The 27,311-nt window shown below is 53.2% G+C and overlaps 13 protein-coding genes and 1 non-coding gene across 14 annotated transcripts; 9 read left to right on the top strand and 5 right to left on the bottom strand.

Annotated features, from left to right (window-relative positions):
- Positions 1–975: 975 nt before the first annotated feature.
- SAICODRAFT_25913 (uncharacterized protein) lies at positions 976–2,206 on the top strand (the record flags this gene model as incomplete). Its single annotated transcript, XM_019166893.1, has 3 exons — positions 976–1,800; positions 1,859–2,083; positions 2,141–2,206. The coding sequence occupies 3 exons, from the start codon at positions 976–978 to the stop codon at positions 2,204–2,206; spliced, it is 1,116 nt and encodes a 371-aa protein (XP_019023737.1).
- Positions 2,207–2,950: 744 nt separating this feature from the next.
- On the top strand, positions 2,951–4,836 carry SAICODRAFT_35646 (cytoplasmic lysine-tRNA ligase Krs1; the record flags this gene model as incomplete). The annotated part of the gene is made up of 2 exons (XM_019168431.1): positions 2,951–4,694; positions 4,805–4,836. 2 exons carry the CDS (start codon positions 2,951–2,953, stop codon positions 4,834–4,836), a joined length of 1,776 nt encoding a protein of 591 aa, XP_019023736.1.
- A 76-nt stretch (positions 4,837–4,912) lies between these two features.
- Positions 4,913–5,540, bottom strand: SAICODRAFT_19795 (uncharacterized protein; the record flags this gene model as incomplete). The annotated part of the gene is made up of 2 exons (XM_019166160.1): positions 5,181–5,540; positions 4,913–5,119 (listed from the first exon to the last, which is right to left on the bottom strand). The coding sequence occupies exons 1-2, from the start codon at positions 5,373–5,375 to the stop codon at positions 4,913–4,915; spliced, it is 402 nt and encodes a 133-aa protein (XP_019023735.1). The 5' UTR covers positions 5,376–5,540.
- Positions 5,541–5,653: 113 nt separating this feature from the next.
- SAICODRAFT_t86 lies at positions 5,654–5,748 on the top strand. The gene has a single exon. It is a non-coding gene; the product is annotated as a tRNA-Leu (tRNA).
- A 1,246-nt stretch (positions 5,749–6,994) lies between these two features.
- On the bottom strand, positions 6,995–8,602 carry SAICODRAFT_25910 (cysteine proteinase; the record flags this gene model as incomplete). The annotated part of the gene is made up of 1 exon (XM_019166892.1): positions 6,995–8,602. The coding sequence occupies one exon, from the start codon at positions 8,600–8,602 to the stop codon at positions 6,995–6,997; it is 1,608 nt and encodes a 535-aa protein (XP_019023734.1).
- A 1,261-nt stretch (positions 8,603–9,863) lies between these two features.
- On the bottom strand, positions 9,864–11,279 carry SAICODRAFT_131524 (Clavaminate synthase-like protein). The gene is made up of 4 exons (XM_019165433.1): positions 11,177–11,279; positions 10,983–11,060; positions 9,985–10,700; positions 9,864–9,929 (listed from the first exon to the last, which is right to left on the bottom strand). The coding sequence occupies exons 2-3, from the start codon at positions 11,022–11,024 to the stop codon at positions 10,029–10,031; spliced, it is 714 nt and encodes a 237-aa protein (XP_019023733.1). The 5' UTR covers positions 11,025–11,060; positions 11,177–11,279; the 3' UTR covers positions 9,864–9,929; positions 9,985–10,028.
- Positions 11,280–11,778: 499 nt separating this feature from the next.
- SAICODRAFT_30715 (uncharacterized protein) lies at positions 11,779–13,248 on the top strand. The gene has a single exon (XM_019167745.1). It carries the CDS (start codon positions 12,076–12,078, stop codon positions 12,859–12,861), a length of 786 nt encoding a protein of 261 aa, XP_019023732.1. The 5' UTR covers positions 11,779–12,075; the 3' UTR covers positions 12,862–13,248.
- On the top strand, positions 13,139–14,335 carry SAICODRAFT_57814 (uncharacterized protein; the record flags this gene model as incomplete). The annotated part of the gene is made up of 1 exon (XM_019169560.1): positions 13,139–14,335. One exon carries the CDS (start codon positions 13,139–13,141, stop codon positions 14,333–14,335), a length of 1,197 nt encoding a protein of 398 aa, XP_019023731.1.
- Positions 14,336–14,768: 433 nt separating this feature from the next.
- On the top strand, positions 14,769–15,384 carry SAICODRAFT_93591 (peptide methionine sulfoxide reductase msrB; the record flags this gene model as incomplete). The annotated part of the gene is made up of 2 exons (XM_019171886.1): positions 14,769–14,973; positions 15,030–15,384. Exons 1-2 carry the CDS (start codon positions 14,897–14,899, stop codon positions 15,382–15,384), a joined length of 432 nt encoding a protein of 143 aa, XP_019023730.1. The 5' UTR covers positions 14,769–14,896.
- Positions 15,385–15,899: 515 nt separating this feature from the next.
- SAICODRAFT_58003 (putative nitrilase) lies at positions 15,900–16,922 on the top strand (the record flags this gene model as incomplete). The annotated part of the gene is made up of 2 exons (XM_019169573.1): positions 15,900–16,057; positions 16,121–16,922. 2 exons carry the CDS (start codon positions 15,900–15,902, stop codon positions 16,920–16,922), a joined length of 960 nt encoding a protein of 319 aa, XP_019023729.1.
- On the bottom strand, positions 16,634–21,270 carry SAICODRAFT_19789 (TPR-like protein). The gene is made up of 4 exons (XM_019166159.1): positions 21,090–21,270; positions 20,931–21,039; positions 20,787–20,872; positions 16,634–20,728 (listed from the first exon to the last, which is right to left on the bottom strand). The coding sequence occupies exons 1-4, from the start codon at positions 21,203–21,205 to the stop codon at positions 17,029–17,031; spliced, it is 4,011 nt and encodes a 1,336-aa protein (XP_019023728.1). The 5' UTR covers positions 21,206–21,270; the 3' UTR covers positions 16,634–17,028.
- A 229-nt stretch (positions 21,271–21,499) lies between these two features.
- SAICODRAFT_8041 (PHO system negative regulator) lies at positions 21,500–23,833 on the top strand (the record flags this gene model as incomplete). The annotated part of the gene is made up of 3 exons (XM_019171202.1): positions 21,500–21,774; positions 21,832–22,959; positions 23,020–23,833. The coding sequence occupies 3 exons, from the start codon at positions 21,500–21,502 to the stop codon at positions 23,831–23,833; spliced, it is 2,217 nt and encodes a 738-aa protein (XP_019023727.1).
- Positions 23,834–24,066: 233 nt separating this feature from the next.
- On the bottom strand, positions 24,067–25,127 carry SAICODRAFT_30713 (uncharacterized protein). Its single transcript, XM_019167744.1, has one exon. It carries the CDS (start codon positions 24,993–24,995, stop codon positions 24,270–24,272), a length of 726 nt encoding a protein of 241 aa, XP_019023726.1. The 5' UTR covers positions 24,996–25,127; the 3' UTR covers positions 24,067–24,269.
- Positions 25,128–25,208: 81 nt separating this feature from the next.
- Positions 25,209–27,050, top strand: SAICODRAFT_30712 (uncharacterized protein). Its single transcript, XM_019167743.1, has one exon. The coding sequence runs from the start codon at positions 25,474–25,476 to the stop codon at positions 26,956–26,958; it is 1,485 nt and encodes a 494-aa protein (XP_019023725.1). The 5' UTR covers positions 25,209–25,473; the 3' UTR covers positions 26,959–27,050.
- The last annotated feature ends 261 nt before the right edge of the window (positions 27,051–27,311 follow it).

Below are 27,311 nucleotides of genomic sequence, written 5' to 3'. Positions count from 1 at the left end.
CTAACCCTAACCCTAACCCTAACCCTAACCCTAACCCTAACCCTAACCCTAACCCTAACCCTAACCCTAACCCTAACCCTAACCCTAACCCTAACCCTAACCCTAACCCTAACCCTAACCCTAACCCCGATTCCATCGCCTGTCGCTGTACTAGCAATAGTGTAGTGTTGGTAAAATTGTATAAGAAATCCTACTTTCAAGACGAATTGTCAATCCAGATTGTGCCCGGAATATCCCAGTAACTCAAATAACTCTATTCGTGATACTGGATAATTTTATCCGTGTTTAATAATCGTGTTTGGTAGAATTTGGGGGTCTCGTAGGGCTAGTCATCCGGTCCCTCAGCGGTCTCACACGCCAATGTTAACGTTAAGACTGGCTGGAGTCGACGTTCCGACGTCAGCCACAGCGGGGTAGCGAGTGAGAGGCAGGCTTACCAGTAGAACCACATAGACGGACTGATGTTGTGACATAGAAACGTAAGACTGCAGGCGACCGGAGGGCGGGGCAGCGTACTGTCGTGAAACGGTACCGGTAGACGTACGATCATGATCAATTGTCGATACTGCTGTGATCCTGCTCGAAATTTGCAAGGCTGGACTACCTCCAACCTACACGCTACGCTTAAATCCTTAAAGTCTTCAATGAAACCTGGTATGGTGGCCGGTGGCACGGCAGTGTCTGTGCGTTCCCGCGTGAATCCTGCCGTCGAAGCCTGTGCGTGCCGCGAGACAAACCTCGGTGCCATGACCCGAGCTCCTCCAATAATGCCGCTGTAGGACGCACGGACTTCTCCACCTCTCTCCCACATCTTGTCTCACGAATTCCCGTCTGCTTCGAGCCCTCTGACTGTACGTTGGTTATAAAAGCCGTCCGCTTGGCAGACCTCATGTCCTCGACAGTCCCAATCACTCGTTATCACAACCAAATTGCTTCCTCACTATGATCACCAAATCTTTCACTATCTTCAGTGCAATGGCCTTTCTCGGCGGATACGCCGTGGAAGCAGCTTACTATCCCCGGTTCAACACCACGCTCGGCAACTCGACTACGACGCAGACTGAGCAAGGCGGCGTTGCTGCTCTCCCTGCTCCTGCCCTCAACGTCGTCGCCTTCGGGTCTGCCGTTATCGCGGAGCACACCGACGTCGTCGTTGCTACATCCACGATCACAACGGTAGTAGCAGCTCCGACAGTGACGCGCTACATTACCATCACCAACACCCCCGCCAACTACTTCCCCCCCAGCACTCCTACGGGTCCTGCCTGTTTCGCGCCCGTGGTAACCTACGCCGGATCGGAGGTTACGCTCTCCCCCTCCACAACCCAGATCTACGTCCCATGGACTTCGTGGGCGGACGAGAGTACCTGGATGGGAGTGTATACGTTCGAGGCGGTTTACACGCCTACTACGTACTTTGTCCAAAACGTCGTTGCTGGGGTGACTGTGCAGGCTACCGTGGAGATTCCGTTGACCAACACGCTTCCCGGTCGCCAGGATATGTTGCCCACGCCTGCGATCTCTTTCAATGCACCCTCTTCCAGTCGCTTCCCTCTCGATATCTACGCTAACTCATCCACCCCCGCAACCTCTGCCTCCGGAACCGCTCTTAGTCCTGCACCTACCTCAACTCCTTCAGAGATTGCCTCGGTGGACAACGTGGGTTCAACGACCTTCACGCCTCCTACAAGCACTCCTGAAACCGACATTGTTCCCTCCGCCTCCCCTACCGAGACTCCCGGGGCTACGGAGCCAATTACTATCATCATCGCGCCTAACATCGTAATCGCCGTGAACCTCGTAAGTCCACCACTTCATGCGCTTCTGCCCATTTGCTAACACAGTGACCCTCGAACAGTGCAACCAGTTCGGTACCACCCTCAATACCCAGCTTCAGCAATGCGTGATCCAGACGAACCAGCAAAACAACATCGGTGACCTAAATGGCGGGTCGCAGAGCAATTCAAACAGTGGTATTGTGGTTAGGGATCTCGAGGCTGGGGCCGTCAAGCAGAGCGGTGTGGCTTCCCATGGCCTCGTTGCGGTTGTTGTTGCTCCGAGCACGGCCAAGCTTGCCGATCTTGTGAGTGCTTTGTACAGAGCATGTTGAATCGCCTTGCTAACCTGTGACGTTTAATAGTGTGTGCGAGTCGGTGGAAGGTGGGACACCAAGCTCCACCAGTGTCTCGTTCAAACGAGTCAGTAGACCACTCTAAGTAAAGGACACGGCAGATTTCAAAGCAGCTGAATTGCGGTGCAGTCGAGGATACGGACCGTCACACAAATCTGTGAAAACATGAATTTCGAGGATGTAAAAGTCTTTATATCTACATATTTAAGAAGAAGTTCGAATACCAGACCGATCCCAGGGAAACCCCTGAATTTCCCATGCTTGATCCCATACAGAGGACTTGAGAAGACTAATCGTGGGAACGCACAGCACATGCTCGGTTGGGGTCCGTCTTGGTCCTTTTGACGAAAGGGTACGTTACAAAATGGTATTGCGTACTCCTGTCCGCGGTACAGCTGCCGTAATCGTAGACACGGGCCTCAAGCTTGGTGTACGCATCTGCAAGATCCTTCAGCTCCGCATTGACAGAGCCCTTGGCCTGTGCTTCTTCAGGCGCGGGCACTGGTGGGAAATATAGATTTAGTAATCCGACGGAGTGGACTCGGAGCGCTTCCTCGTCTTCCGTGAGGGTTACAGCGCCGATTGGGGAGCTGTTTCACGAACAATGGTATTGATCCCTTTCTTCTCCGTAAACTTCGTAAACAAATTCTTCCAGCTCATCTATTTCTAGGTCGAATTGCTGTCTTCACCGCGCTCTTCTTGATGACTTCACGTATCGTCGGTCGATCGTGCGCTACCCCTGGAATTTGCTACTCTAAAAAAACGGGCGGTTGCTCGAACGATACACTACACCAGGCATTCTCGATCTTCGTCACAAAAATGTCTGCCGCTGCCGTCAACGAATTGGCCGACAAGGTCCAGCAGACCTACCTTGATGACGTGACTGGCGAGCAGGTCTCCAAGTCCGAACTCAAGAAGCGCCAAAAGACCCGTCAGAAGGCCGCCGAGAAGGCCGAGAAGGCTGCTAAGGCCCCTGCCGCCGCTGCGCCCAAGAAGAAGTCTGCCGAGGAGGATGAGGCCGAGCTTACCCCCAACCAATACTTCGAGATCCGTTCCCGCGCCGTCAACAAGCTCCGTGGCAACCCCGAGACCAACCCCTACCCCCACAAGTTCCACGTCGGTACCCGATTGACCGAGTTCATCACCAAGTACGAGCACCTCGCCAAGGGCGACATGCTCCCCGAGGAGATCATCACCGTCGCCGGTCGTATCCACAACAAGCGTGAGTCCGGTGCCAAGCTCAAGTTCTACGACCTCCGCGGTGAGGGTGTCAAGATCCAGATCTTGGCTCAGGCCCAGGAGTGCGCTGGTGACTACGCTGCCATGCACGACCACATCCGCCGTGGTGACATCGTCGGTGTCAAGGGTTACCCCGGTCGTTCCAACCCCAAGGGCCGTGAGGGTGGCGAGCTCTCCATCTTCGCTACCGAGATCGTCCTTCTCTCTCCTTCCCTCCACATGCTCCCCACCGAGCACTACGGTCTCAAGGACCAGGAGACCCGTTACCGTCAGCGTTACCTCGACTTGATCATGAACAACAACACCCGCAACAAGTTCTTGATGCGCTCCAAGATCATCAAGTACATCCGCCAGTACTTTGACAACAAGGACTTTGTCGAGGTTGAGACCCCCATGATGAACATGATCGCCGGTGGTGCTACCGCCAAGCCTTTCATTACCCATCACAACGATTTGGACCTTGACTTGTTCATGCGTGTTGCACCCGAGCTGTACCTCAAGATGCTCGTCGTCGGTGGTATGGAGCGCGTCTACGAAATCGGCCGCCAGTTCCGTAACGAGGGTATCGACCTCACCCACAACCCCGAATTCACCACCATCGAGGCATACTGGGCTTACGCCGATGTCAACGACATCATGGACATGACGGAGGAGTTGGTTTCCGGAATGGTCGAGGCTTTGACCGGTGGTACCAAGGTTACTTACCACCCCGACGGTCCCGACGGCAGGGAGCTCACCATCGACTTTGCGCGCCCATGGAAGCGCTGCGACATGATCGAGACCCTCGAGGAGAAACTCGGCGTCAAGTTCCCCCCCGGCACCGAACTCCACACCAAAGAAACCGGAGAATTCCTCTTGGCCCAATGCAAGGCGCACAACATCGAGTGTTCCCCACCTCTCACCAACGCCCGTCTCCTCGACAAACTGGTCGGCGAGTTCATCGAGGAATCCTGCATCAACCCCACCTTCATCATGAACCACCCCCAAATGATGTCCCCCCTCGCCAAATACCACCGTTCCCGCCCCGGATTGACCGAGCGTTTCGAAATGTTTGTCGCGACCAAGGAACTTTGTAACGCCTACACCGAGATGAACGACCCCGTCGCTCAACGCGCAACATTCGCGGAACAAGCCAACCAGAAGGATTCCGGTGACGACGAAGCCCAAATCATCGATGAGAATTTCTGTACGTCGCTCGAGTATGGTCTCCCCCCCACCGGAGGCTGGGGATTGGGTGTGGACCGTTTGTGTATGTTCTTGACCGACTCGAACAACATCAAGGAAGTCCTTTTGTTCCCGGCAATGAAGCCTGATGTCAGTGCTGGTGCGAAGCCTGATGAGGAGAAGGTTGATGCGAAGGCTGTTGAGGCTGAGGTTCCGCTTGTGAAGGGTGAGGAGAAGAGTGTTGATGCTACTGGTGGGTTGAACGCTTAGATGTGGGTGTGGAAAGAGTACATCAGTCATAGTCATACAGTGTAATACATGATTTTTTTGGTCATCAACTATCGTACACCTTATCCTCCCTTATAGCGGTTTGCGGGGCTATTGACCGGTCTTCTGCCGCAATTCCTCGATCTTCTCGCTTGCTTCTGTTTTGTCCATGTCGGGATCGACCTTGACTTGTTCGTCCGCTTGTCTCTCCAACACGGCGATGTAGCGCTTTTGACGCTCAGTTGCGGGATCACCGCCCGTCGTCCACTGCTCCGGATCGGAAATTGTCTTTGGTGCCGGTGCTTGGCCTTCTCCCGCCTCATCACACTCCATTAGCTTCAAATCCATCGCGGTCGCCACTTCCTGGAGATCCACATACCTGTTCGGCGGAACTTGGACCACTCGCAGACTTCAACTCATCGATCTTCTTACTCGCCTCAGATTTGTCCATCGATTGCGTATCGACATCCACGCCCTTCTCGGTGGCGAGTTTCGCGAGGAAGGCTGCTTGTTTCTCAGTTACGGGGTCGTGGCCGGTGGTCCAGGTTGAGGGATCGGAGATTGGGTTGGACATTGTTATGGAAAGGGATGGAGAGCGATGATGGCGGTGAAGGACGCGTACTTGAGGTTATTATCGATCGGGACGATGAATGATGATGTCAAGCGCATGACCCGTGGGAAATCGAATATGCTCTTACATCGCCTGCCCGTAATGTCCTTCGCTGTGTAAATCTCTAGGGATCCGTCTCGAAGGTATAAGGCTCGTACATCAGATAATTTACTGCAGGTAACGGAGCTGGATCTTTTCCAGTGAAATCACGACAGATGTCAGCGCTGTTTGAATTCATACCAGGCAAAGTGGCCGAGCGGTCTAAGGCGCCGTGTTAAGGTTACAACCAGTAATCCCGCGGTCCGAAAGGGCGCGAGTTCGAATCTCGTCTTCGTCATCATCAATCTTTTTGCCCATGCAAAGACGGTCGTTGTTGTGGGACCATTACGGTCTTTTGTGCTATTGGTCATTCTTCTAGCAGAGGTCCTTACATGACACTTCCAATTAAGGCTATGAATTTGAGTTTGTACATTCCCACGAGCTGTCACCTGTTGAGCCGGGTAAACAACACTGATACATCCACAACAAGTCCTCAAAGTTTCTGACCAGCAACCTAAATTCAAACATGTCCTTAAACCCCCAAAGCGAACCTCTGAAGCTCTCCCAGCCTGATGATACCACATGTGCCTGTTCTGTGCCCAGGGAGGAATGTGTTTCTTGCCGATTTGATGATAGATTCAGTACGCAGCGGATAATGAGGCTTGGGGAGTAACTGATTTTCTCTCTACAGAAACCCCCTCTGGCATGCGCTGCGAGCACAAAGGGAAACATCATGCAGTTGGGTGTGTGTTGAAGGGTGATACGATGCCTACGCCGGACAGTAGATAGGAGCACCGGATCCGAAAGCCTGGGTTCTTAGATGATTTAGTTCTTGTCAGAGAATGTTATGCTGCCGACGGCTTCAAGACTGTTCACACAAAGTCCTCAATGATAATTATGCCGTGACTGTCGCCCTTGGAGTGTTGATAGTTTTGATCATAACAGGAGCATTGATACCCCACAGACTAGGCATCAACCCTAGTCAAATGGTGTTATCAAGAGCTAGCAATCCATCAGGGGAGTGTCATCATCAATGACATGGTCATACATAACCTTGACCGGCTGAGTCATCACACGGTCCGACCTTGCGGGCTTCCGCATGGCAACACTACTTCCGTATTCACAGCCTACACTTAAGATTCAAGATACTCAACGTCACTCAACTGCTTCTACTCCTGTTACATCAACACCATGTCCAAAGGGGGCCTACACAAAACCTGGGTCCGCACCGACTCCCCTAGTCCTCCCCCTTGTCCCCGGTCCCTCTCATGTGTTCTGCAACTGCAGCAAGCAACGCGAGATCCGTGCCTGTCAGAGTTGCCACTGTAAGTAGCCTTCAATCTGGGGTGTCAAAAACGTAGAATGGGTGGTTCACCGGATCGCACGGGTTTACGAAAACTCATGTCCGCGGTATCAATTCTATTGGGCATATGCATTATGGTGAATGCTGAACGATGGTATGATTGGTCACTGGCACATACCGTTCCTAGACCTTCACTTCATGGAGAATGAACCACTGTCGAAATATCGCTTGATTCTACCATCTACCGCCTCCTCTCCCAAACCTGCAAACACCCCTCCCTCAGCCCCAACAACTCCCTCCTAACCTCCTCAACCCTCAAATCCCCACACTCCCACCACCTACCCTTCACATCCCCCGCCCTGCCTTCGCGGAGCTGTATACTCCACACAGATTTTTCGTTGCCGTCTTCGTCGGGTACGGAAGTGTTGTAGATGTTTGCCAACAAATCGAAAATGACGGGCTGGGAGTCGGAGGAGGAAGAGGGGGCAAGGTAGGGCGCGAGGTTGAGGGATAGCGAGGGCGGTAGTGTTATGATCGTCGGATTCCGCTCTACCTCACCCATCCCATTCTTTGTAAAGCGTTTGACGCCCAACACCAAATACCACCCCACCTCCAAAAGCCTATACCTCCTAACCCCACCCTCAGAAACCTGTTCCGTGCTCCCGTCGTATTTTTTGAGGAGATCTGTGAGAGGGATTTGCGGTATGATGTTTTTCTCGATCGAGGATTGGAAGAGGGGCGTTGGCGGGAGATCGAGGGTGAGGAAGAGGAATGGGGTCTGGGTCATCGTCGTCGCTTTCTTATCCGCTTTGAATACCACGCGTGAGCCGGTTGATTCGGCAGCAATCGTTTGAGTCTCGACTTGGACGCGTCCTTGAAATGTTTTGGTGATGATGCTTGGTTTTTTCTTTGTTCCGCCGAGGCCAGTGTGGAGGGCGTTGAGGATCCATCCCAAAAACTCCATTGGATCTTTCTGTTCGAGTAGGGTGAACCGCTTCTTACTTTCCACTCCAATGACCTGCAATATTTCATGTGGCGAGATATGTCCCTTGAACGCATGCCGATTCCAGATTTTCCGTGTCAGTGCTCCCAATGCTCCAGGAAGCCCGTTGGTTATCTGTGGAGAGAGGAGGAAGAAATTCCGGATGGGTGGGGCGTGGGTTAGGAGTTGTAGGATGACGTTGACGTAGTCATTTGCCTTGATGTTGTTCAAACCTACGAATCCCGGTAAATACGACTTGCCCGACAAATCCTTTGGTACGGCGTTTGTCTCGGGGATGGCGTCGATATTCCGTACATCATCTTTCGTATACCTCGGATCCGCAACCCGCCTAATGTCTCCGATGACTCCGGCGCACCGCTTAACCTCATACCCCTCCGGCAAAACCCACACCCCCAACCTCCCCTCATCCGACAAATTCATGAAAACATGATGATCCGAATCCACAGAATGTCGGAAGGCGTGGGAGGAGCGACCACGGCCTTGGAAGTACTTCCCGCAGACGAGACAACAGTAGATGTTTTGTGTGGAGAGTGAGACTGAGCAGATTTTTTGGAAGTCGAAGTCGAGGTGGGTCGGGGTTATTGTGTCGAGGTAGATGTCGGAATCGATTTGTTGCGCTTTTCTTCTGTGTTGTGGTGCGACGATATACTCGTGTTCCTCTTCTTCCTCCTCCTTATGATCGTGTTTCGTAGTGCCATTGGTCTCGTCCGCCGGGGATGGTGGTCGAATAACGGGGGTTATCGGCGCAGCGCTCACGTCGTCCACATCCTTAATCCGCACGCGTTTCGAGGCGGGTGAGTCGAATGCTGTAGCGTCATTCATATTTTCTCCTGGTCTTTTCGACATCCTTCAAACTCTGTCGAATTCTTGGAGGTGACTGGGACGCTGCGGTAACTGCGATGGGCTCGGTGCGTGCTGCCCCAGATCACGTGAGGAGCTCTACAGCTAATCGATAACGAACCGTAACCAAACACCGCCGTCTTATTGAATTCTTGTACGAGCAATTCTGACGCCGAAGAACAGGGCGATTGAGTTGATGAGAATTTTAGACATGATGGAGGCTGAGCAGAGTCAAGGACTCCTCGATTTGGAGGAGCCGACGAGGGAGGAGGTTGGAGGATGGGTAGTTTGCATCCCTCGAATATTTGATACAATACTTCCGGCATGATATTTACAGAATCACAAGGCTTGTTCTGACTCGACGTATATTGATGGATTGGACTACGTATCATCTACCAATACCGCCCACCACTCCCAATAGCCTCCCAATCCCTCTGCAACGGACAATCGACCCGATGGTGTTTTCCTTCATGCGCACACGGTGCTATCTCCTTATGTTTCGCTTGTATTTCCTCTGTACACTCAGTCAGCACTTCCCGCTACCTGGAGAGTTTGCTATGGACTCTGGTGCACCGAAAATGCGATCGTACCGGCATGCGGCACAATCTGTTTTGACTACGTTGCAGGAACAGAGGACGATGGTGGTGGATGTCAGCTGCAGGAGGGTTGTGTCGATGTCGTTGTGGGTTGTTGCGTTGAGAGGGTATGACATCGTACGGCTGCGCGTGGGCTTGTGGTAACGTTGGGTTCAAGGATATGGCAAGGCGATGCAGACGTCGATGTTTCGAGGATTGCTCGTGGTGCGGAATGGTAGGAGAGAGTAGAGGGACACGTTCGTTTGTTTATATAGACATAGGAGTCGCGTGACCAATTGTCATGACCCGAGTTAGAGTTCGGCCCGTCGTCAGGAGCGGGTGACGGCCGTCAGGCATTTTGCGGGCGTGGAATTTGAATATAGCACAAGTGGGTTCGGCATCTGATTGATACCTGTAATCTACGCGATCAACAGAAAGAATATTCATCATTATGCACACACGCAGCTATGGCTATTCTTGGATCCTTGGCTATTGCTTTTTCCGTATACCCGGTACCGGATTGGGACAACCCTAGCGTCAACCACCCAAGGCCAATCGCGATTCGCCCACCTGTCCGATTAATGCATGAAAAAGAATTAGCTCTGTAGCATTTTTCAATAGCCCGTTCGTTCTCTCGTTCGTATTCTCTGCCTAACCCACCATCCAATCCTCTGAACGATACTACCAAAACGATAGCAAAGGAGTCCAAGCTGGCTTGCAAGACGTTGAGTCTTGCCTGGCTCAGCAGTATGCCGTAGCTGGTTCCAACTTCTGGTGAATAGCAAGTCAAGCACAGCGGAGTAGACAGCGCACCGCTAACCAATCAAAACCACCCCCTCCATCTCTAGATCCACACCCTACCCATCCTCCAACACAAAATTCCCCAAAACCTTCCCCAGCAAATGCTCCCCATAAACCACCCCTCCCTCCTTCCCCTTCCTCCCCACACACCCCGGCAACACATCAACCCTCGCCTCCCACCCCGGCTCAAAGAAAAACGGCACACTCACCCTGTAGTTCCCACCACGATGAATGACGCGATGCAACGTCGATGCATAAAGTCCGCTTGTCCACACGTTGAACATATCCCCAATATTAACCACGAAACATCCGGGGATCGGATCAGCGGTGATCCATTTCCCGGAGGGCGCGTGGAGGACTTGGAGAGCGCCCCTCGTGTCGTCTGTGAGGAGGAGGGTGAGACACCCGTAGTCGGTGTGTTCGCCGCAACTCACGCCTTCCTCTAGATGGGAGGGGGAGGGGGAGGGGGTGAGTGGTGGATATCCGATACAGCGGAGGACCCAGAATGAGTCCCGTACGGCGGTGTCGAAGGTGGATTCGGGTTCGCCTAGGCCGATGGCCATTGCACGGAGGAGTGTCCTGCCGAGGGTTTGGAGTTTGTCGATATAGTCTTCGTAGGTTTCGCGGAACCCTGGTGGGTGTGAAGGCCACTGATTCGGGCCTTGGATGGGTTCGTATGGCGGTTCCGTCGGTTCCGGCCAAGGACGATAGAGATCAAGCGCCTCATGATAATCCGATTTCCCCTTCGTCACGTTTTCCCCAATCCTCTGATACCCCCTCGCTCCATCGCCTCCACCCTTTCCCGCGCTGCGGAGTTTGAGTTTCTCTTTCTCCTCCACGCTTGATTCCGTGAGGAATTGGCGGGCGAGGTGGAGGATTTTAGGGGTGAGATGTTCGAGGCCGTGGTTGGAGAGGTAGAAGAAACCGTGGGTACGACAGGCGGAGTCGAGGGCGCGGGAGGTTGAGAGGCGGGAGGAGGAGGTGTGGGAGGAGGGGTTGACCCAGGGTGAGATGTCGATGATTGGGAGGGAGGAGGGGGGCGAGTCCGTCATGTTGGATCACTTGCGGAAGGTACTGGCGAGTGAGAACTGCTCGAGAAGGTCAGGGAATCATCGAAACTCTGCCTGTTCGTCTGATATCATATTGCGGGGCCCGTGCGAGATTATGCCCGGCCTCGGAAGTGCTACCGAAAGATGCAACGTACCAGCTCATATCGAAACAGATTCAGTTTTACGAAAAACAAACATTTTGAAGAGCTTTCTATAAGCGAAGGTCACCCTCGAGCACCCCGATGCACGTGCACCCCAGCCAATGCCGGTCCGTGCATTCGCAGCGCCTAATTAAAGTTACGAACAAACGACTCCTCGACTTCGATCTCCATCGGTAATCTTCAAGGAGGTCACGACGATGTTCAGGTCGTCGATATGTGCCTCTTGTAGGCTATCGCTGCGCTCAACAGTCAGACGGCCCGCCACCACTTTTCTGTCAGCGTCGGCGCCTCTTGCTCATCGGGCGAACATCGCTTTTACGACACAGGCTACCTTTTCGCGGTTCAACTCTACAAGACCAACATCCCAAAACGACTTGATCACCAAGCTCGCACACGGCCTCCTCGTACGACGAGCCGCCTCCACCGCCTCCGCCGAAGCACCCCCGGCCGAAGCACCATCTCCACCACCATCACCCCCCGTCAACTCCAAAGCAACCGGCTACTGGCTCCTCTTCTCCGCCTCCCTCGTCTTCGGAATCGTCGTAATCGGCGGCCTCACCCGCCTAACCGAATCCGGCCTCTCCATCACCGAATGGAAACCCGTAACCGGCACCATCCCACCCCTCACCCACGCAGAATGGGAAACGGAATTCGCGAAATACAAGAATTCGCCCGAGTATAAGGTGTTGCGGAGTGAGGATATGACGCTTGCGGAGTTTCAGTATATTTTTGGGTTTGAGTGGGCGCATAGGGTTTGGGGAAGGGCGATTGGGTTGGTGTTTGTTGTGCCAACTTTGTATTTGATTGCCCGGAGACGGGTTACGCCGAGGATTGCCAAACGGCTTCTTGGGATTGGTGCGCTTATTGGATTCCAGGGTTTCATTGGATGGTGGATGGTTGCGTCAGGTCTCAAGGACGAACTCCTCGAAGAAGGAAAACACCCCCGCGTCTCGCAATACCGTCTCGCCACTCACCTCGGAACCGCATTCCTAGTTTACGTCGCCATGCTCAACACTGGTCTCGAAATCCTCAAGAGTCACGCCAAGAGCCTCCCTTCCAACGAACTTCTCTCCAAGCCCGAGTTGAGGCCGTTTAGGAGGTACACTCATTTCCTCATGGCCCTCGTCTTCCTCACCGCTCTCTCCGGCGCTTTCGTAGCAGGCCTAGACGCCGGAATGATCTACAACGAATTCCCAACCATGGGCGGACCCGGCCGTCTCGCGCCCCCCCTCTCCGACCTCTTCTCCTCAGACTACGCAACATCCCCCGACCACTCCGACCTCTACTGGCGCAACTTCCTCGAGAACCCAGTCCTCGTCCAACTCGATCACCGTATCCTGGCGACCACCACATTCTTCGCCACCTTAGCGCTCTGGATCTACAGCAAACGTCTCCCGCTCCTCCCCCTGCCCGCTAAACGCGCAGCGGACGCGTGTATGGCACTCGTTACGATGCAAGTCGCACTGGGGATTAGTACGTTATTGATGTGTGTACCCATCCCTCTCGCCGCCGCGCACCAGGCTGGGAGTTTGGCGTTGTTGACCGGGACGTTGGTGTTGGGGAGTAGAGTTCAGCCGGTGCGACGGGCGATTGCGAGCCAGAACAAGGCGATGAAGGCTGCCGGGGTGGTTGGGTTGGCGGGGATGTATGTTCCGGGGAGGAGGATTGAGGGTCTGTGAGACGGGCAAAGAGAGTAGAACTCCGCTTAATTCCAAAACAACACGATCCAATTGGGTGTACATGTCGTTGCCGTCGTTCTTTGTTGGGTGGGGTAACCGGATCGCACTCCCGCGAAAGATCCTTAGTCAGCCGCGCGCGTTCTGGGTGACTTCACGACCGGCCGCCGTCTCGCCGAGAGATTCGCTTTGCATGTTCCCCCGCTCAACCTCCTCCATCTCGATTCCAATTCTCAGTTCACTTATCAAGCGTCCGAGACCCTTTGCTACTTCTCCAACCATGGACCACCCAACACTCTTGGACAAGAAGTTCGGTCCAGAGACGATAAACTACTACGCCGGCTCCCCCCTAAACCGCTTCTCATTCCTCCGCACCTCCCACACCTTCCTCTCATCCTCCCTCCTCCACCCCGCCGCGCGCTTCCTCCTCCTCCACTCCCTCAACCCTTCCACGAACAAGGAGAGCGGGGAATTGTGTTATGTAACCTACGACGAAATCAAACACGTACTCGGCGGGAACCGATTCGAGAAGACGGATGATGAGAGGGTTGAGGGGTGGAGTGAGGGGCAGAGGGAGGTCACGCTGGTGTTCGTGGGCTGTGATGAGCGCGTAAAGGAGGATGGGAATAAGGAGGATAGGGGCGTGCCGTATTGGGTCGTTGACGTTACGCCCGCTCAACTTCCCAACCCCGCCGACGCGGAGAAAATAACTACACTCCTCGCGGAAAAGTACAACGCGGAATACCGAAACATCCGACTCGGTACCGCGCTCGAGAAGGGAGAAGCAGCGATCGTTGCTCAAGCACGTTCATTCGTCGACTGGAATGCAAGGAACCAGTTTTGTGCCGGGTGTGGTGGGAGGACGATGTCCGTCTGGGCTGGTGCTAAACGGGTGTGTCCCCCAACCTCTCTCGACCCCGCCGAACTGAACAAACCAGCGGTCGAGAGACCAGCGTGTATCTCCCGAAAGGGTCTCCACAACTTCGCATACCCACGCACCGACGCAAGCGTGATCATGGCCGTCATCAGTCCCGAGGGCGATAAGATCCTTTTGGGCCGAAACAAGAAGTGGCCAAAGGGGTTTTATTCCACCCTCGCCGGATTTTTGGAGCCGGGAGAATCAATCGAGGAAGCCGTCCGCCGTGAAGTGTACGAAGAATCCGGGATTATCTGTGGGCGCGTGCAATTCCACTCTTCCCAACCCTGGCCATTCCCGGCAAACATCATGATCGGGTGTATCGCCGAAGCACTCCCCACCTCTACCACCGTCGATCTGGGCAACGACCCAGAACTCGAGGACGCGAGGTGGTTTACGAGGGAGGAGGTCCAGACTGCGCTCGAGAGTGCCACGTTTGGGATATTTGATGGGGTGGAGGAGGAGTGGAAGGGGGGATTGAGGGTGCCGCCGGATAGTGCTATTGCGCACAAGTTGATGGCGAGCTGGGCGAGGGATGATTGGGGGTTGACCAAGCTGTGAATAAACTTGCAGACGATACACGTTGCTATAGCTATATTGTGTAAGAAGATAAGAACAGTAAACAGTTTTTTTTTTCTTTCCACGGCAACCCTACGAGACCCCCAAATTCTACCAAACACGATTATAAAACACGAATAAAATTATCCAGTATCACGAATAGAGTTATTCGAGTTAGTGGGATATTGTGGGCACAATCTGGATTGACAATTGGTCTTGAAAGTAGAATTTTTTATACGATTTACCAACACTACACTGTTATACCATTCTACCTCATGACTGCACACTGCACAGACGTGCCGTTCATTGGTCCCGTCTATCACAGGTCATCAATCGTTGCCACCGCGCGCGCCCGTCGTCAGTGACGTACTGTACTGTACCGTACTGTACTATACCGTACTGCACCCTCCGAATCGATCACAAACTCAAACTCCGATGCTGAGAAGGTTCGCTACAACAACTCGTACCGTTCAGAGACCCTTTATCACAGCAACAGCAACCAGACTCGCCGCAATCTCTATCCCGTTTTTCTCAACGTCGTCTCCCGCGCCCAAGAGTGACGATATGCCGTCGTCATCGTCATCGTCTGGAGGATACCCCGTACAAAAGAGTGATGAGGAGTGGAGGGCGATCTTATCACCGTATGTCGTTCCCTGATGTTCTTCTCCAATGAACTGAGCTGAAAGATAGACCATAGCGAACAATTCCGGATCCTCCGCCAACAAGGCACGGAACCGGCCCACACAGGCGCCTACACCTCCCACACAGCCCCCGGAACCTACGCCTGCGCAGGCTGCCTCACGCCTCTCTACCTCTCCTCCCACAAATTCCCCTCATCCTGTGGGTGGCCCGCATACTTTGATGCCATTCCCGGTCGCGTAATCAGGCGTGAAGACAACGCGTGGGGAATGCGCAGGACGGAGATTATGTGTGCGAATTGTGGGGGGCATTTGGGGCATGTGTTTAAGGGGGAGGGGTATGGGACGCCGACGGATGAGAGGCATTGTGTTAACAGTGTTAGTTTGACGTTTAAGGGGGAGGGGGAGGAGTGAGTGGTTATGACATGACCTGCCCTCTAGAATGACCTTATATAGCTGCTTGAACAGGTACCTTCTTTGTGTATCTTCGATCCCAAGCCCTGTCACTGAAAAAACCGTGACCCCAGGATATGGTACATCATGTACTTACAGGGGATGTTCCGGACGACGGGAGCGTCTGCCTAAGCCCCACAATTACAATGCACGTCACGCTGCTCCCTCGACTCCGGATTAACTCTCTGTAAAACACTAGCGGACCCCAGGGTCCTCGGGTATCTTATCGGCTGGCTCGCCCACTGCACGTACCCGATATCGATAAGTATGTGTGGAGATCAGCTGTCATACAGATCAATGTACGGTTACAGGGAACCGGGTCACGAAGTGGAGATAACGGGATGCTTACAAAGCGTTCTCGTCGGGATACTCATAGAGTATAAGAAGGGACCGTTGTCCTCCTCTCTCTGATCCTCATCAACAGATCGAACAACACTACTACAACCACTACCACTACCACTACAAAAACCTCAATGATGGTGAAGAAGACCAAAGTCGCCGCAGTCCAGGCCGAGCCCGCTTGGCTCGATCTCCAAGGCGGAGTCAAGAAGGTCACCAGTCTCATCGCTGATGCCGCGGCGGAGGGTGCCGACATCCTCGGTTTCCCCGAGGTTTTCATCCCCGGATACCCGTGGTACATCACCCTTCCCCCCCCCTCTCCTTGATCAATTGTGTGACTGACAATCAGTGGGAATAGGTTCATCTTCACTCGCTCCGTCGGCGAAAACAAACCCGATATCAAAAAGTACATCGCAAACTCCCTCGCCATCGACTCTGACGAGATGCGTACCATCCTCGCTGCTGTCAAGGAAGCCGGGATCTACGTCGTTCTCGGATTCTCCGAGCGCGACAAGGGCTCCCTCTACATGGCCCAGGTCTTCATCGACCCCACCGGCACCATCATCCACCACCGCCGCAAGCTCAAGCCAACCCACGTCGAACGCTCCATGTGGGGCGACGGCCAAGCCGACTCCCTCAAAACCACCATCCCAACCCCCTTCGGCAACCTCTCCGCCCTCAACTGCTGGGAACACCTCCAACCCCTCCTCCGTTACCACACATACTCCCAAAACACCCAAATCCACGTCGCGGCATGGCCACCCATGTTTTTCTGGAAGGAAGGCGGGGTTTTGAGTTATCATGAGACGCAGGAGGCGAATTATGTCGCGAGTCAGTTTTTCGCGATTGAGGGGCAGGCGTTCGTGTTGTTGGCCAGCCAAGTTGTTAGTGTGGACGGGGCGAAGACGTTGGGGATTGATCATGTTGAGCAGATGCAGGTTCCGGGTGGTGGGTTCAGTATGATCTTTGGGCCGGATGGGAGGCCGATGGTGCAGAGGCTTCCTGCTGGACAGGAGGGGCTTGTCTGTGCTGAAATCGACTTGACTGATATTGATAGCGCGAAGAACATGGCCGACCCTTGTGGGCACTACTCGCGTCCTGACTTGCTCAGCTTGTTGGTCAAGGGCAAAAAGAGCGAGTGCGTTGTGTACAAGGAGTAGACCCGTCGACTCTGGCTCGCGATCTGTGATCTTTTGCTTTGTGGCTTTTGTATGCAATAACTCTCTCTTTTTGGCAATTCCCTCACGCTCTACTTTGTCTTCTATTCTACACATGCATCCACGGGGCAACCCAAATTCCCCTCTGAATCTCCCCAGCAGCTTCGTACGCCGTAGCCAACTCCTCACCCTTAACAGCAATTTCCTTCTCCGCGACATTCTTCGCTGCTTCCCTGATCTTCGCGCCGTCATCTCCAGGCACGGTTTTCGCGAGATGATTCCACAATTTGGTGCTACCGGGGTTAACATGTAACGCATTCATCCAGATACTCTTCGGGTCTTTGCCTTGAGTGACAGCAACAGCCGCCAGGAACTTCTCCACATCATACTTGGGATCCAGCTTCTTCCGTCGATCAGCAGAGAACTTGTCATCCTGCAACTCAGCTAGCACGGCATCCCGGACATCCTCGTTCCCATCGACAAGAGCCGTGGTACCGAGGAGGAGAACAGAACCGAGATGCTCAGGATACGCCTCGATACTCTCGAAGAGCTGGGAGCGAGCAACCTCGCGTTCCTCCTCTCCTCCAATCGCCCACAACACTTTCGAAAGTAGGACAACGACGTCTGGGTCACCGTTCGCCTCCGTGAGGGCTTGCTGGAACATGGCCAACGAATCTTGCAGCGCACCCAAACAATACTGCCCCAATCCCGCAGACAGATGCGCACTCAACCTAGCCTTCTCATACGTCTTCTCGTCGTTAGCACTGAGGTCGAGAGCGGTGGTGCATTCCTCAACGGCTGCCTCATACTCCTTAACCGCGAGCAGACACCTTCCGAGATCAGCTTTACACCCAACGAACCTCTTCAACACACCCGCATCCTCAGTCTGCTCATACTCAGCCTCCAAGATCTCGCATGCCTTCCGCAATCTCTCACTAGCCCTAACATAATCACCCGCACGCTCAAGCAAATGCGCCTGTAACTGCAGCGCATACGCATCAAACGGTTTCTGCTCAACGAACTTTTGCAGAGCAAAGATGGGAGAAGTGAGACCACGGACTCCCTTCTTTCCAGCAGCGAGTTGGGCCCAGACGGTTGTGCCGAAGTGGTAGTTTGCGGTCATGAAGCTCGCACCGCTGATTTCGACGGCGTGTTCGAAGAGATCGCGAGCTTCGTCTTCTTCGGCGAGGGCCATGGCCACGAAAGCTTGGCCGACCCATGCCTGGACGTATTCGGGATCAATCGACTGTGCTCTCGAATACACTTCGTTTGCGAGCTCCAAGTCATCCTGGATAAGGTACAGCGTACCGAGGTTCGTCCAGATCGTGGCAGACTTGGGGTTGAGGTGCAATGCCCGAATAAACGCATGCTGTGCGATACTGGGACTGACCTCACCCAGAACGATACCGAACGCGTTCCAGTAGCTCTCGTTCTTAGCCTCGCCCTTGATGGCATGCTTGAAGGCCTCGACGGCGGGGCTGTCCCTGGATGCCGGGACACCGAGGTGAGTAGCAAGACGGTGCTCTGCCCATCCGAGGTTATACCATGCAGCAGAATGGGCGTAGCGATCTCCAGCGGTTCCCTTGACATTGCGCTTGAAAGCTGCGACGCTAGCTCTCATCGCCTTCTCAACATCACCGACCTCCTCCAAACTCAACTCCGCAACCCCATCGATCACCTCCTCAGCATCAACCTCCTTCACCTCAAACAGCTCCTTCAACAGCGCCAAAGGGAAAGCATCCGCATGACTCTGCACCTGCATAAACACATTACAAGCATCACCAACGACCTTCCACAACCCCACACTCCCCACCCTCTTCTCTTCCTCCACACTCCGCACAGTCTCCAAAGCCTTCACCGCACACTCCGCCGCCCTCGCAAAGAACCCGTTCTGGATCAACTCCCAAGCCCACGCAACGAGCGTCTCAGCCAACGAAACAAGGACCCCGAACTCACCCGGTCTCGTCTCAAGGACTGCACCGAACGCACCAGCGGCTTCCTCGTAATTCCCCATCTCCTTCTCCACGTTCGCAAAGAGGTACTTTGCGAACCAATTCCCCGGATCAAGCTGCTCAGCCCTCTTAAACGCCTTACTCGCCGCAACATACCGTCCAGAAGACGAATACGCCTCACCCAACCCAACCCACGAATTGACATCTCCAACATCCCCCCTCAACGCCTGCTGGAAATGTCCAATAGCTTTATTGTAGTTTCGTTTATTGAGCTCGACGACACCGAGGGCGCGTTGTGGCCAACTCTGTTTCTGGTTAGAGCTGACGACACGTCGTGCGACGACTTCGACGAGTTCCCAGTCCCGAACCTCGGCGAAGCCTGAGGCGAGTCGTTCAGCTGCGTCGACTTCCCCCGCATCGAGCTCGAACGCTTTCTGGAAACATCGGAGCGCACGATCCTCATCGCCCACCACATCAGCGTAAAATACACCCAAAGACGTATACGCAGGCGCATAATTCGGATTCTTCCTCAACGCAGTAATGAAGCTCGCGTAAGCCCCATCCCTCTCCCCCCTCTCCTCCGGCTTCGAAAGCCAAATCCCGTGTCCGATGCGCCAGTGGCATTCACCCTTCCGTTCCCTCGTCACAGCAGAATCCGACTCATCCTCCAACTGCTCCAAACAATACCTCAACCCGCTCAGTCCTTCTTCATAATTCTCCAGCAGTACCTCACACCACGAAGCCTCCATCCTCGCCTCAATATACGACTCATCCACCCCCACAGCTTGACGCATGAGATCCAATGCCTCCCCAACCGCGCCTGCTTCGCGCTGGATATGTCCTAACCCAATAAGAGCCGGAACACAATCCGGATACGCACCCAAGACTTTCTCGAATAACATTTTTGCCTGTGGATGGTTCTTGGGTGTTTGGTAATACACGTAAGATAATCCTAACACCAGCATCAATGCTGTCTGGGTGTTTGCCAGTGAAATTCCGGTTTCGGATGAGAGTTGATTAGCGGACTCCATCGCTGACCGGGCGGTTTCGGATGCGGATTGGTAGTCTTTGAGGTGGAGGTAGTATGCTGCCAACAACCTACTCGCGAGCGGCGATTTGGGCGCGTCGGCGATGGCGTCGAGCATCGCGTCGAGGATATCCTCCGAGCTCAGCTGTGGTCGGGGTTCCTCGCCTTCCACGACTGGGACGGGAGGGAAAGGGGATAACTCGGAGGTCAGGTATGCGTCGATCGTCTTTGATAGGCCGTTACCCGGGAACAGCGCCACGAACTCACGAAGAACATTGACGTCGAACTGGGAGATGTCGCTTACGTCAGCCCACTCGAGGTGGATCATCCATGCGAGCTCAACGGGGGCATGAAGGATGACCATCCCCCTCGCCATATCCGCAACCTGCGCTCTCTTCTCATCTTTCTGTCCACCCGCGGGTAACACCAACAACACCTGATACGCCCGATCAAAAACCTTAACTTCAGTCGCGCGACGAATCTCGTCTTCGTCGGTCCAATCAATGAGTTGTAGGTAGTATTCGTCCAACTTGCTTTGTGCGAAAACTTCGAGACGGACCTCGCCGTTGATTTTGGAGATGTTTGCGCCGAGTCTGCTGCGGCGTTTTGCGATTTCGCGTTTGATTGTGTCGGACTCCCATGGTTCCAAGAGCTCCACTATCCTCGTCAGGGTTAGGCTTGGCTGAAATACTCGACCTTCCAGGAAAGTGTAGTATGGTGATGATGGGAGGATGAGGGAGTGGACCTGGACGCGCTGCAGGGTTGAGCCGTGTTCTTTGATAAACGCTGCGAGTTTCTCGTGTGTTTGTGCGCATTTGTCGCGGTCGTCACTGTATGATAGGCGTCGGTCAGCAGATGTTACACCAATACTCGTCGAGGGGATCACACCTTTCCATGAACATTGTCATCAATTTCTCGGATGTCCGAATGTATTCTTCGACGTTCTGTTTCTTCTCGTAGAGGTTCCAGAGACCCTGTATGCTTGAATTAGTCGTCATCCCAAGGGAAGGCCAAATTAACTTTCAAACATACCTGCCAAGCCAGTACTTGCCCAGCCTCCTTCTCGACTGCAGCTTTATATACTGTCTCTGCTTCATCCAATTGACCGAGGTTCATCAAACTCAGACCGAGGAATACATTCCTGTGCGAAGTGTCAGCAGGCGCTTGAAGATGACCGCCAAAGGTACGCACGCATTGTAGTTATCTGGTTCGAAATCGAGGATTCGTCGACATGACTTGACCGCTTCTGCGAAATCCTTCTTTCCGATCTGTTCTCTTGCTTGTTTGAGAGCGGTCTTTGTCGACATGGTTCACGTAACTTCAGTCGCTCTTTTCGTTATGCTCGTTACGCTGTACTCAAATGACCTCGTCCTCAGGCGCAAGAGACGGATCACGGGTGTATTTCCTCGAGAGTATACTTTTCGTCGCGGTCTACGTTACCGCACCTTCTCTCTACCAGAAATGGATTAGTGCAACCATGACGACCGTGCTGCATTCACTCACATTAGCTCCGATTCACGTATCGCAAAGCTTAACGTGAACGAAGAACACCAAGAACAGCATTCATTCACCCTTTCACTAACAAAGCAGCATACATCCCAATGCTCAACATAGACGGCGTAAATTTCAAAGACGAGACCGGAAGAACCGTTCTTCTTCGCGGTGTCAATCTTTCCGGCGACACCAAACAGCCTGGACGGCCTGACCTCCCTTCGCATCTATCCGACGACTTTTACGAATCAGCAGACACTTGCTCCTTTATTGGGAGACCCTTCCCGCTAGATGAAGCAGATGAGCATTTATTGAGGTTAAAGAGTTGGGGATACAATGTTGTTCGCTATGTCATTACCTGGGAGGCTGTCGAACATGCTGGACCGTACGTCCCTCCTAATAGTCTGTGTTGCACTACAGTTGCTAATCAGAGAACTGACAGTGGGAAATACGACGAAGAATTCATCGACTACACCCTCCAAATCCTCAAAAAATGTCGGGAACACAATATGCACGTTATCATGGACCCACACCAAGACGTCTGGTCTCGATTCTCCGGTGGTTCGGGTGCGCCATTCTGGACACTCCTTCTCGCCGGCCTTAACGCCCGGCACTTCCACGTCACAGAAGCAGCGTTAATCCACTCCGAATCCGACGACAAACACAACTTCGAAAAAATGATTTGGAGCACGAATTACCACCGCCTAGCCGCTGCGACAATGTTCACCCTCTTCTTCGCTGGCCGAGATTTCGCGCCTCATGCGAATGTCAACGGGATGAATATCCAAGATTATCTGCAGACGTATTTCACGAATGCCATGTCCCACTTCGCTGGTCGAATTGTGGAGGCGGGGTTAGCCGATGACCCAGTCATCGGGTGGGAAACGCTCAATGAACCGAACCTGGCACTCATTTCCCACGAGAATCTGGGTATTATCCCGAAGAGTCAGGAACTCCGCAAAGGAACCGTACCGACTCAATTTCAAGCTATGTTATTGGGAATGGGAATTCCCTGCACGGTGGACGTCTACGACTTTGGCGGCTTCGGGCCGAAGAAGACGGGTGTGAAGACAGTTGACCCCAAAGGCCTACGCGCATGGCTAAGCCCAGAAGAAGTCGCAAAAGCAGACGTGAAATACGGCTGGAAGCGTGACGAAAGATGGGAGATGGGTACGTGTCTCTGGGCTCAGCACGGAGTGTGGGATAGGACCACGAACCAACTCGTGAAGCCACAATACTTCCGCTATACACCCAAGGGTGAGGAAATCACCACAGACTCCTTCCTCGAGACTTATTTCCGAGAACATTTTAAAGTCTATGCGGGTGGGATCCGGGCTGAGCATCGTTCGGCTATCCTATTTTGCCAACCACCCGTCATGGCTCCTCCACCACATTTCATCAATACCCCCGAAGCGGTGGATCGGTTAGTTTATACCCCGCACTACTACGACGGCTTGACATTGATGAACCGCCATTGGAATCCGAGGTTTAATGTTGATGTCATGGGGATTATGAGAGGGAAATACTCGAGTCCGGTTTTTGCGATTAGGGTCGGTGAGAAAGCTGTAAGGTAAGTTCATGACTCGTTGTCGTAGGTCGTTGTCTGTATGGACGCTCACTAACGATATAGTAGGAACTGCCTCAAAGACCAATTAAACATGATCCGAAGAGAGGGATTGGAGAATATGGGCCCCATCCCGTGCTTCATGTCCGAGATTGGGATTCCGTATGATATGGACGCCTGCTACGCCTACAAAACCGGAGACTTTTCATCCCAGTTGGGCGCGATGGACGCGAATCATTACGCGCTCGAGGGGAGCGGAATGAATTATACGCTGTGGCAGTATAGTCCGAGTAATGTGCACGAGTGGGGTGATAACTGGAATCGAGAAGATTTGAGTTTGTGGAGTCGGGATGATATGGTAGACCGTGAGACGCCCGCTACCTCGATTTCGAGGAAGAGGAGGACGGAGAGTGGATTGGAGAGTCCAGCTAGTACTGATTCGGAGGGGGATTCTTCGGATATTGCGTTGAAGAAACCGTTGAGGTCACGGTTCGCGGATGATAACGAGGGGTACAACGACGGTGCCCGCGCCCTCCGCGCATTCGTCCGACCAGCACCCATCGCGACGGCCGGAACCTCCTGCACCTGGTCCTTCGACCTCCGCGCCCGCACATTCGAGTTCGCATTTACCGCCGACCCCACAATCACCGCCCCAACCGAGATTTTCTTTCCCGAACTCCAATTTAGCGAACATGCGCGTGTCGAGATCAGTTCGGGGCGGTATGAAGTTGATCGCGAGAGGCAGGTGTTGAATTGGTGGAGTGAGGGGGGTGGGGAGCAGAGGATTAGGGTTGTTGAGGCGGTTGGGCAGGCGGGGAATTTGAGGGTTAAGAAGAGGGGGGGTGGGGGTTGGTGTTGTCCGCCTTGTGTGGTGATGTGAGGGGAGTGAAGGTTTTGGGGGACTTCTGGTACCGGGCTTCAGTAAGGATATGGTTTGGGCTTTTGCTGGAGGTTGCGTTACTTTGATTTGAATAGGGCTATGACTTTCTCGCGGTATATCACGTTCACTTGCAATTCCTTATGAATCTTTACGATACCCCAGATAGTTCTTTGCGTCTCTGAACATGGGCTCGTACACGTATTCATATAGCCAGATAGTTATTCAATATAAATACCACTGGCATTTGCAGCTGCTCTAGCTACCTTAGATATTCTTCCTCACGATGTCATACGCCCGCGTTCGCCAACTTAGATCTTACAGTCGTCAAGGTATGTATGGTATCTCGAAGCTCCTTCATCGTACTCATGACAGTCGACACTCCTGTGGTCAGCAAGACTCGTCGGGGCTGTCTGAAACATACTTGATTCTGCCCACGTCATCTGATCCATCGTCGTCGGAATATAATCAGGCCTGGCTGGTAGTGGTGTACCGGTGACGTCGTGAGCAGTTGCAACATACTCGACAGATTCAGGACATATGTCAAGCTGCGCAGTTGATTGGTCACTCTCGTCTGCCTTCTGTCCAGACGTAGGAGATGGTAGGGGCGCCTGGTCAGAAGCTGGTAAGTCCCTGCCTTTCCCGACAGGGCACTATTCGGACACTCGCAGCTATGTACCCTGACATAGATGTTACTCATTTTCGGATACGAAACCGGGAATGAACATTGAACATATTGCCTGGTGAAATTTTGCAAGGCTAACATGGCTTCATGTGCACTTTCGTACTGCAAGAAAACGGTTCTGGCATCCTTCTTCGCAAGCATAGCATTCTGATCCGTTCCGGGCGAATATGTCGATCTCGAACTTATGACACGATGACCGGCCTCTTGAGTGAGTTTGACGGACGCCTCTTCCAGCTTGGCCGTGATTGACTGACAAGCTTCAGGTGTTAATTCAGAGCCCGGACATTGCCACTGAAGACGCAGGCATGAACTCATGTGTTCTCGGCCACATCCTTCTCCGGATTGGAAGTTTGCCACGAATCTGAGAGTAACCAGGTTTCCATCAATTTCAACTCTCGAGGACGGTGTGAGATCAGGGTGGCCAGATTGACAATGAGCATCTTCGGCCTGGGCCACCTCACGAGCATGAGTGGAATTCATATTCATTCACTTCGACCATAAGTTTTACGGGCGCTTGGTTCATGTTTCCTTCAGACGGGGCCTTCCAATTCGTGTCAACCGAGGAGGTAGTACAGGTTTTCTTTTTGCCTGCCTCTTCCCGCTGGCTCTCTCGGCTCATTTGACTGATCATGCAAGTGTCTCAAGGCTCATCTCGGAAGCGCGACCATGAACCCATCTGCAGCAAACCCGGAGAAAAAAAAAAAGTTACCCTCGACATCCCCCTCCTCCCTCCCTTGTCCTCCTTGATAGAAAAACGGCTCAAGTCGTATCTCCCCAACAGCCAACTCCCGGATCCATAAGCGACGTGATCTAGTCTGGGATCCGCTCGCACTAAATTGCTACATACGGAGACTCTCGGGCTAGTCCGATCCTAGGCCTATCACTTCTTTTCCTCGAGCTCTTACTTACACCAGCAGCTGCTCCACCTCGAGTGTTGGTCAATTGTAGACATTGCAAGATGTCGGCTCCTCACCTCAATGAGGCCATCGACTTCGAATTAGGAACAACCGCAGCCAACACAACCAACCACGACCCCCTCAAAATGCCCAAATTCGAGGAAGCCGGGACCAGTACCGTCATGGACTCCGTCCCCGCCTACGCAACCGGCGAAATCGCCTCCGAAGGCGAATCATCCCTCAAACCCATCGACGACGGCCAATACCATGACAAATTCCGCCGCCTAGGCTGGGTCCGTTTAACGATTTGCCTAATCGTCGAGGCGATTGCATTGGGGTCCTTATCCATTCCGCAGGCATTCGCAACAGTAGGCATGGTCGCTGGTGTAATTCTAAGTATCGGAATCGGCCTAATCGCAATCTACACCTCCTACGTCGTCGGCCAAGTCAAACTCAAATACCCACACATCGACCACTACGCAGACGCCGTGCGCCTCATTTGGGGCCGGTTCGGGTATGAGTTGACAGGGTTTATGTTTGTGTGTCAGCTTGTGTTGTTGTTGGGTTCGCATGCACTTACGGGGACGATTGCGTTTGTGAGGATTGTTGAGAGGGAGGGGGTTTGTGCGTTGGTTTGGGGTGTCGTATCTGCTGTTGTTTTGTTTTTGCTGGCTATACCGCCGACGTTCACGGAGTTTGCGATTTTGGGGTACATCGATTTCGCATCGATTATCTGCGCAATCGGGATCACCATCATCGCAACAGGCATCGAAGCCACATCCCAAGTCGGTGGACTCCCAGCCGTCGACTGGTCCGTATGGCCTCCGGACGATATATCCTTCTCGTCAGCCTTCTTGGCTGTGACGAATATTATCTTTGCCTACAGTTTCGCCGTGTGTCAGTTTTCGTTCATGTCAGAGCTCCATACACCAAAAGACTACGTCAAATCAATCTGGGCACTCGGTGTGATCGAGATCGTGATTTACACCGTCACCGGCGCTCTCGTTTACGCTTTCGTCGGGTCTGGTGTCGCTTCGCCTGCGTTGCTCTCGGCTGGGTCAACAGTCTCCCGTATCGCTTTCGGAATCGCGCTGCCTGTCATCTTTATCTCGGGTTCAATCAACGCAACCGTAGCGGGGCGGTACATCATCTCCCGCGCCTTCCCCAACTCCACAATCCGCTACATATCAACCCCACGCGGTTGGACAATCTGGATCCTCCTCCTCCTCGCCCAAATCATCCTCGCCTTCATCATCGCCGAAGCGATCCCATTCTTCTCAGACCTCTTGGGTATCATGTCTTCCCTCTTCATCTCGGGCTTCACGTTTTACTTCCCGGCGTTGTTTTGGTTTATGTTGATTAAGGAGGGGAAGTGGTATAGGGGCTGGAGGAATTTGGGGTTGAGTGTGGTTAATGGGGGGTGTTTTTTGATTGGGGTTGCGTGTGTGGGATGTGGGACTTATGCTAGTGTGAAGGATATTGTTGAGCAGTATAATAGTGGGTCGGTGAGGGATCCGTTTACGTGTGATTCAAAGTCGTATGGATAGACGGGGGGCGTGAGGGAGATCTAGAGGGGATCTGGAGAGGACGATAGAAAAGAGTTGCATTTGAGCGTTCTGTGTTTATGGCTACCCCTGTTCTAAACACTTCAATAAAAGCATTATCCACTTATCTGCTCTCGATCTAGCCAGTTCCTCAAACTCCTTGGAACCTCCGAGCTCGAGCAAAGCAGCCTTACAACCCTTGAGGTCGTGCGAACATTCATATAACCTCGCATTAGCTCTTCCCTTCTTTTCGCCTCTCAAGGGGCGAATCTTGACCGTTATCTCGTTTTACATCTTGATATCTCCGCGGAGCAGAGGCGCAGCAGCAGCCAGGCTCGGTAGGGATGTACCGAGGA

Source organism: Saitoella complicata, assembly GCF_001661265.1.
Source record: "Saitoella complicata NRRL Y-17804 unplaced genomic scaffold SAICOscaffold_14, whole genome shotgun sequence".
NCBI classification, from domain to species: domain Eukaryota; kingdom Fungi; phylum Ascomycota; class Saitoellomycetes; order Saitoellales; family Saitoellaceae; genus Saitoella; species Saitoella complicata.
Note: the sequence above shows the minus strand (reverse complement) of the source record. Positions and strands in the feature narration are given on the sequence as shown.

Excerpts from the sequence above, each read along its gene's own strand:
- SAICODRAFT_131524 (XM_019165433.1), bottom strand. The coding sequence starts at position 11,024 with ATGACGGACTCGCCCCCCTCCTCCCTCCCAATCATCGACATC. Across the intron at positions 10,701-10,982 it reads CCCTCCCAATCATCGACATC|CATGAGGCGCTTGATCTCTA; the intron begins TCACCCTGGGTC and ends AAATCGGATTAT.
- SAICODRAFT_30715 (XM_019167745.1), top strand. The coding sequence starts at position 12,076 with ATGGTTGCGTCAGGTCTCAAGGACGAACTCCTCGAAGAAGGAAAACAC.
- SAICODRAFT_19789 (XM_019166159.1), bottom strand. The coding sequence starts at position 21,205 with ATGTCGACAAAGACCGCTCTCAAACAAGCAAGAGAACAGATCGGAAAG. Across the intron at positions 20,873-20,930 it reads GGCAAGTACTGGCTTGGCAG|GGTCTCTGGAACCTCTACGA; the intron begins GTATGTTTGAAA and ends TCAAGCATACAG. Across the intron at positions 20,729-20,786 it reads ATGACAATGTTCATGGAAAG|TGACGACCGCGACAAATGCG; the intron begins GTGTGATCCCCT and ends CCTATCATACAG.
- SAICODRAFT_30713 (XM_019167744.1), bottom strand. The coding sequence starts at position 24,995 with ATGAATTCCACTCATGCTCGTGAGGTGGCCCAGGCCGAAGATGCTCAT.
- SAICODRAFT_30712 (XM_019167743.1), top strand. The coding sequence starts at position 25,474 with ATGTCGGCTCCTCACCTCAATGAGGCCATCGACTTCGAATTAGGAACA.